General features: G+C 39.1%; 1 protein-coding gene across 1 annotated transcript in view; it reads left to right on the top strand.

Moving 5' to 3' along the window:
• Window positions 1–6,561, top strand: part of Thoc2 (THO complex 2) — a 119,047-nt gene that overhangs the window by 5,335 nt on the left and 107,151 nt on the right. The window contains exon 2 of the mRNA XM_031372621.1: window positions 16–378. Within this exon, the coding sequence (XP_031228481.1) occupies window positions 16–378 (363 nt within the window). The remainder of the gene's footprint in view (window positions 1–15; window positions 379–6,561) is intronic.

The raw sequence follows: 6,561 nt of genomic DNA, 5'->3' as shown, positions 1-6,561 counted from the left end.
CCCTTCGAACCTAAGGCGACTCTCGCAGTTTGGCGCCCGGCCTCTCCTGTGCCCGAAGTCTTTAGGAGGGCGAACTGTCCCGAACTCTCTCTGGTCCTCGCCGCCAGTGGCAGAGGAGCACGGGGCGTCGGGGACAGCCAGGCTTGGCACCTCTGCTTTCTCAGGGAGCGTCAGTTTGCGCTGTCCTGGCCCTGCGGTCCTCGGGAAAGTGTGGCAGGGATTGATGCTTTTTGCCAAGTGCCTACCTGCGTGTCACCTCCGAGTGGTTTCGGGATGGGATTCAACTTTTCCTGGTAAAATGTTCAGGGAACCCCGTTTTGGCCTCGGACTGCAGCGAGTGCTCGGCCCTCCTAGAAGCTTTTCTAGTACTTTGGGATGGTCTGTTTCCTTTAAGTCATAAACTTATTTTGTATCCCTCTCCCTTGATTTCTCACAGTAGCGGCTTTCTTGCCCCCAGTAGCCACCCCACCCCGACTCCCCGTTTAAGTGACAAAATTAAGCACTGATTTGGAAAACAAAACAAAACAAAAAAACAAAAGTTTTAATTTCGTCTTCTGAGTCGCTCTGGAAGCTTAGCAGTCAATCCCGTAGGAGATTAACTCTCCTTAGCTGCTTGAGTTGTCTCCCTCCACACTCCCACACTCCCATCCAGTATCAGGTTCCCGGTTGCTCAGGGGAAGATAGGAATCTTTGAAACTTTGTTACTTCAAAGAAACACAGTACACCAATTGCAGGATCATGCTTTTGTGATGTGACAGACTGTTCTGTGATAATGTAACTTTTGCTGTTCTGCGATAATGTAACTGTGTGAGTCCTAGAATTGGATTGTCTGAGTAAGTGGCTAGCTTAGCCCACTTAACTAGCTGAGTGACCTTGGATAAATTCTTAACCACTTGGACTGTTTCCCCTTGAGTACATTGGAAATAATGAGCGCTCCTACTGGAGGAGGATTGTTGTGAAGGGTAAATGTCTGTAAAGCACTTGGCGAATAGTAAGTGCTCAAGTGATAGCTATTAAAAGTAATATTATTCCAGCTTTTAGAAATTTAAACTTCTCGGGACAGCTCTTGCACATACAGGCTCTACCTCTTTGCTTAGCAATTAATTGGCCTCTGACATCATGTATATTTACTTGTGTATGCTAATGAGTTGAGAGGCCCTTGGAGAAAAGGGATGGCATCTCATTTCTTTTTGGATAGGACATGTCCACCAGCATATACTTAGAGTAGCTTAGTGTTTTTGTTAACTCACAGGTGTGTCTCACATATAAGATAAACATTCGTTTTTAATTTTTATGTGCTGGTTAACAGATACCTATCTGGTGCCCTGAGTGCTGAGAAGGCAGGATGGGAAGCAACTCAACTAAACCATTCCAGATTTGAGGGTGATCCTCCCCAAACAATTCAGTTCATCATTGTTTAGCATCTGAAGCCTATTCATTTATTATGTTTGTGGGCTGCTCAGCTTCCTCCTTCTGGGTGGATTTCACTCTGTGTGTGTGTGTGTGTTGGGGGGGCATGTGCTCCATCAGTGAGCTACATCCACAGGCCTAGCTGTTTTTTTTTTTTAACAGTTTAATGTTTTTACTTCCACCTTACAATGAGAATTAGGAATAGGAGGAGGAGCCCTGCCTAACTTGACTGGCAATAGGTGGAGAAAAACTAAGTGGTGTTTGAAGCCAAGAAAGTAAAGTGGAATTTTGAGTTTATATATGTTAACATGATCCATGCTACCTAGGGTTAAAAGAGCTACTTAAAAACTGTACTTAGGATTTTCATGTGTGTATTTATTGTATAGCTTGTAGACTGGTTTGAACTACAGTAGATCCAAATTAGTGTTACAGTTTAATGATTATATAAATATAATTTGTTACTATATTAAGAGAACATATCTTCTTTTGAGACAGTGACCTTGTAGCCCATATTGACCTTGAATTTATAATCATCTAGGTGCTAAGATTATAGACGTGTCCCACTACACTAACTGAGAATTTAAAGTTAGATGGCACAGCTTGGTGTGGTGGTTCACACCTGTAATCCTAGCACTTTGGAGGATGAGGGAGGAGTCCCAGGAGTTTGAGGTCAGTAGGGGTTACACAGTTAATTTTTGTTTGGAACAAAACAATAAAAGGCAAAAGAAAATTAAACAAAGCCACAAGATGTCTGGGGTGAGGAGTTAGTAGTATTTTCTGATTTCCGTTCTCAGGACCCACATCTGATATGGACTCCTGTAACTAGCTCCAGGGGATCTAAAACCTCTGGTCTCACAGGCACTTGTATACATACACACACACACTAAACACATATATACACACATACATCTAGAAAATCCAAAAACTGAAGCTATTTAATATAGGGAAATATTCTAGGTTTTGCCTTACTGGTGAATGAATCTAGAGGCTTTGTGCATATCAAGCAAGTACTACTACTGAACTATATCTTCAGCCATTTACAAAATTATTTACATTAGCATACAAAGTAATACATTTTATTATGGCATTTTAATACATGTATCATAGTTTAATTTGCTGGCTTCCTCCTTACTGCTTTCCTCTACCCACTTCTTTCCTAAATAGTCCTGCCATTGTCTACTCTTTCTCCTTCTCTTCTCTTATCTTCTCTTTTCTCTCTTCTGTTCCTTTCTCTCTTTTCTTAGACTCTGTAGCCATGGCTGGCCTGGAACTCACTTTGTAGAGCAGGGTGGAAAGTGCTGGGATTAAAGGCATACATACACCACCATGGCTTTCCTTCATTACCTACTCTTAATTTATTCTTTTCTTTCCCTTTAATTCTCTCCTCCTCTCTCATTGTACCTTTCTATTTTCATGATTTACATATATATATGTATGTATATATATGTATGTATATGTATATGTATACTTAAAAATGTGATTTTGGCATGCTTAAAATAATAATTTCCTGTTTTATCTGTTTTTCCTGTAAATGTAATCATTTTGTTTTATGCCCAGTCCATTTTGCTGTTGCCTTCTTTTCTTCCTCCTCCTCTTCCTCTTCTTCCTCTTCTTCTTCCTTTCCGTCCTTCTCCTCCTCCTCTTTTATTCTTTTGGGTTTTCAAGTCAGGGATTTCTCTGTGTAGCTCTAGCTGTCCTGGTCTGCCTCCCAAATGCTGGGATTAAAGGTATGTCCCCACCACAGGCAGGCTTCCTTTTTTAAAGACAGTGTCTCATGTATCCCAAGCTGGCTTTGAACTGCAGTATAACTGAGAATGACCTTGAATTTATGATCTTCCCTCTATTTCCCAAGTGCTGGAAAGTCCTAGAAAGGTGTACCACATTGGGTTTATTCAGTCCTGGGTATTGAACCCAGGGCATAAGACATGCTTAGGCAAGCACTGTACCAACAGAATTACATCCTCAGCCCTTTAATTTTCTATTTTGAGACAGGGTCTTGTTCAGTTGTCCAGGCCAGCATTGAACATGAAATCATCCCATTCCATTCTCTCAAGTTGCTGGGATTGCAGGCCTGTACTGTCAGGTCCTGCCATAATGAAATATTTTAAACAGTCACTATTTAGATATTGTAAACACATCACCACCCTCTACTTTGTTTTCATTTATTTGACTTCCTTTCCTTATGTATAAACTTTGTTTCATATAGCTTAATTTTAGAGGTTTTAAAAATCATGTTACAGATATTAGCATTTTCATTTTGTTAAAACCAATAGTATTGTAAATATATTACAGAAAATTCTTTGGAAAGAATGTCTTTTTTTTTTAAAAGATTTATTTATTTTATATGTAACTACACTGTAGCTGTCTTCAGACATACCAGAAGAGGGCGTCAGATCTCATTATGGATGGTTGTGAGCCATCATGTGGTTGCTGGGATTTGAACTCAGGACCTCTGGAAGAGTAGTCAGTGCTCTTCCCTGCTGAGCCATCTCTCCAGTCCCCGGAAAGAATGTCTTAAATATGAAATAGCAACTGGAAATGCTGAAAGTGAGAGTAGAGTGAATACATTTGGTTTTTCGAGTATGGCCATATGTAAAATTATTTCTTAGGTGGATTTTTCCTTTTCATTTAATAATTTTAAATATTTTAGTTTTTAGAGGTAAGGTCTTACGTAGCTCAGGCTGATCTGGAACTTACTTTGTAGTCCAGGGTGACCTTGAATTCATTATCTTCCTGCTTTAGCCTCCTTACTATTGGGGTCTCAGGCATGTAGCACAATGGGTAGCTAGCTGATTATTCCTTTATAAAAGAGCAACAAGTGCTCTCCAGTCCTGATTTTTCTTGAAGTATGTGTTGTGTTTCATGAGATTCTTAAGTTTGTATTGTTCGTAGCATCAAAGCAGTATATAGCTATTGTGAGAGTTACAGTAGAGATAGAAGCAACATGATGGTGAGAATAAGCTCAGAGGAAAAGCAGTTTGTGTAGTGTAGCTGGTCTTTGCTATTTTCTGGCTTCTTCTTTTTCTCACCCTTTAACCCATGGTTTCACCCCCTAACATTAGTCGAGAAACAAGGAGAGATGGAAAGAAGAGAGGAGGAAGAGAACGAAGAGGAGGAGGAAGATGAGGAGGAGGAGGAGGAGGAGGAGGAGGGAAGTAAGAGATCCCTTAATCCAGTTTCTTTCTTTTGTTTCTTTGACCACACAGCTAGTAACAAACTATGCAACAAAGCCTCATCGCACTTCTTGTGTGTGGGGGGGCCTTGAATTTATGTACCCTTTGTAAAGTTCCCAGAATTCCAAATGTCACACAATGGCAGAAATTATCTGCAGCTGGCAAAACTGTGTTTCTTCTAGAGCACAAGGCAAGTCATGGTCACCTGCTGCAGACAGTCTGAAGCAGCCACATCCCTTCGTGTGGGATTAAGAAAAAAGCACATTCTTATAGTATTTCTGTGTTTTTTAAAGAAACCAAAATTCTAGAATTCTCAAAAATGTCACTATAGCATGCTTGGAGTTCCCTGTTCTTCAGCACTAAAAAAAGAAACAGAAAAAGAAAAAATGAAAAACAAACCCACAAACTGTATAAGGCATTTTATAATTTTCAAGGAAGTAAATTTTTTTTTAATGAAATATTCCTTAATTTTTTTTATTCCTAGTACTACTACCACAATTTTCAGGGCAGTATATCTGATGTAATGAAAAGACAGTGCTAAGGCAGAGAGAGACATTAGGAATAAACATCTAATTGACATTCTACTGCATTAATCAATAGTTGCTTTTCCCCCAAACTGTGCCTCTGGCAGTCCTAAACAAGGAAGGTTTCCTATTTAAGCTGCTACTAGGAACTTTTGGCTATAGATCATCATTGCTTCTGTCTCAAAGTAACCTGCACTTCCCCTGACAACTCCTCTCCAGCTAATAATTGTAGGCCTTTTCTGGTGTCTTTAAAAAGGACAAAACAAAAACAAAAACAACCCCTAAAACCTTCTTTTACTGTGTCCTCCACAACGGGGACTTTTAAAATGTTTCTTTTATTTTTTGAGATTATAATATGATTATATCATTCTCCTTTCCCTTTCCCCTTCAAACCCTTCCATACAACCTCTTGCCTTTTCAATTTATGACTGACAGAGCTTTTAATGACAAATGTGTAACTGTGCTCCATGAAAACCAATTGTCTATTAATCTAGATCATCTTAACTTTGAGGAATAAGCTTTGTTAGGTAATATTTCATCTGTCAAAACAGTACATCCCTCATATACCTATTCACTATTAGTTTCTAGACTATATGTATAAATGTCACTTATTTTTTTAACATTTAAATTTGTGTGTGTGTGTTTGTGTGTTTGTGTGTATACTTATGCATGCTAGGATGCAGGACAGAAGACAATTCTTGGTATTTTTTTTCTTCCACCATGTGAGACCAGGGGATTGAATTCAGGTCATCAGGCCCAATTGGCAGCAAGCGCATTTACCCACTAATACACTTCTCTGGCCCACCAAATATATTTTTAGATGATAAATTATATAACTGGTAGGGATGGAGAAATGACTCAGTGTAAGAACATGTACTGCTCTTCCATAGGACCACAGTTTTATTCCCATTGTCTATGTTGGGGTGACTCATAACCATTTACAAGTACTAACTCTAGCTGTACAGGAATCCATCACCTCTGGCATCCCCAGGCACCTATACATGACTTGTACACACTCAAAGACACACACATATACATAATTAAAGCTAATCAAAGTAAATCTTTAGGTGCTGAAGACCTATCTTAGCAGTTAAGAACACTTACTGCTCTTAGGATCTGGGTTTAACTGCCCGAAACTAGTTCTAGGAGATATGCCTCTTACCCTCTTTTAATTTTGCAGGCTCTTGTTTGTGTTCACACGGTACACATGCATACACTTTAAACATACACACATACACCAAAAAATTAAACAAAGCTTTAAAAGATTATAAAACTTGTATCATGAGTTTTTTTCCACAAGAGTTATAAAAACAGTAGAGGGCTCCTGAAGGTTTTATTGTTTTATTGATTTATTCAGTAATTTGTGAGTATCAAGCTGTCCTGGAATGACTGGTAATTCTTCTACTTCAGTGTGCTTGGTCTCCAGCCCCTGAAACTTTTTTTTTTTTTTTTTT

Source organism: Mastomys coucha, chromosome X (assembly GCF_008632895.1).
Source record: "Mastomys coucha isolate ucsf_1 chromosome X, UCSF_Mcou_1, whole genome shotgun sequence".
Lineage (NCBI taxonomy): Eukaryota > Metazoa > Chordata > Mammalia > Rodentia > Muridae > Mastomys > Mastomys coucha.
The sequence above is the reverse complement of the archived record's forward strand: the minus strand, read 5'-3'. Positions and strand labels throughout refer to the sequence as shown.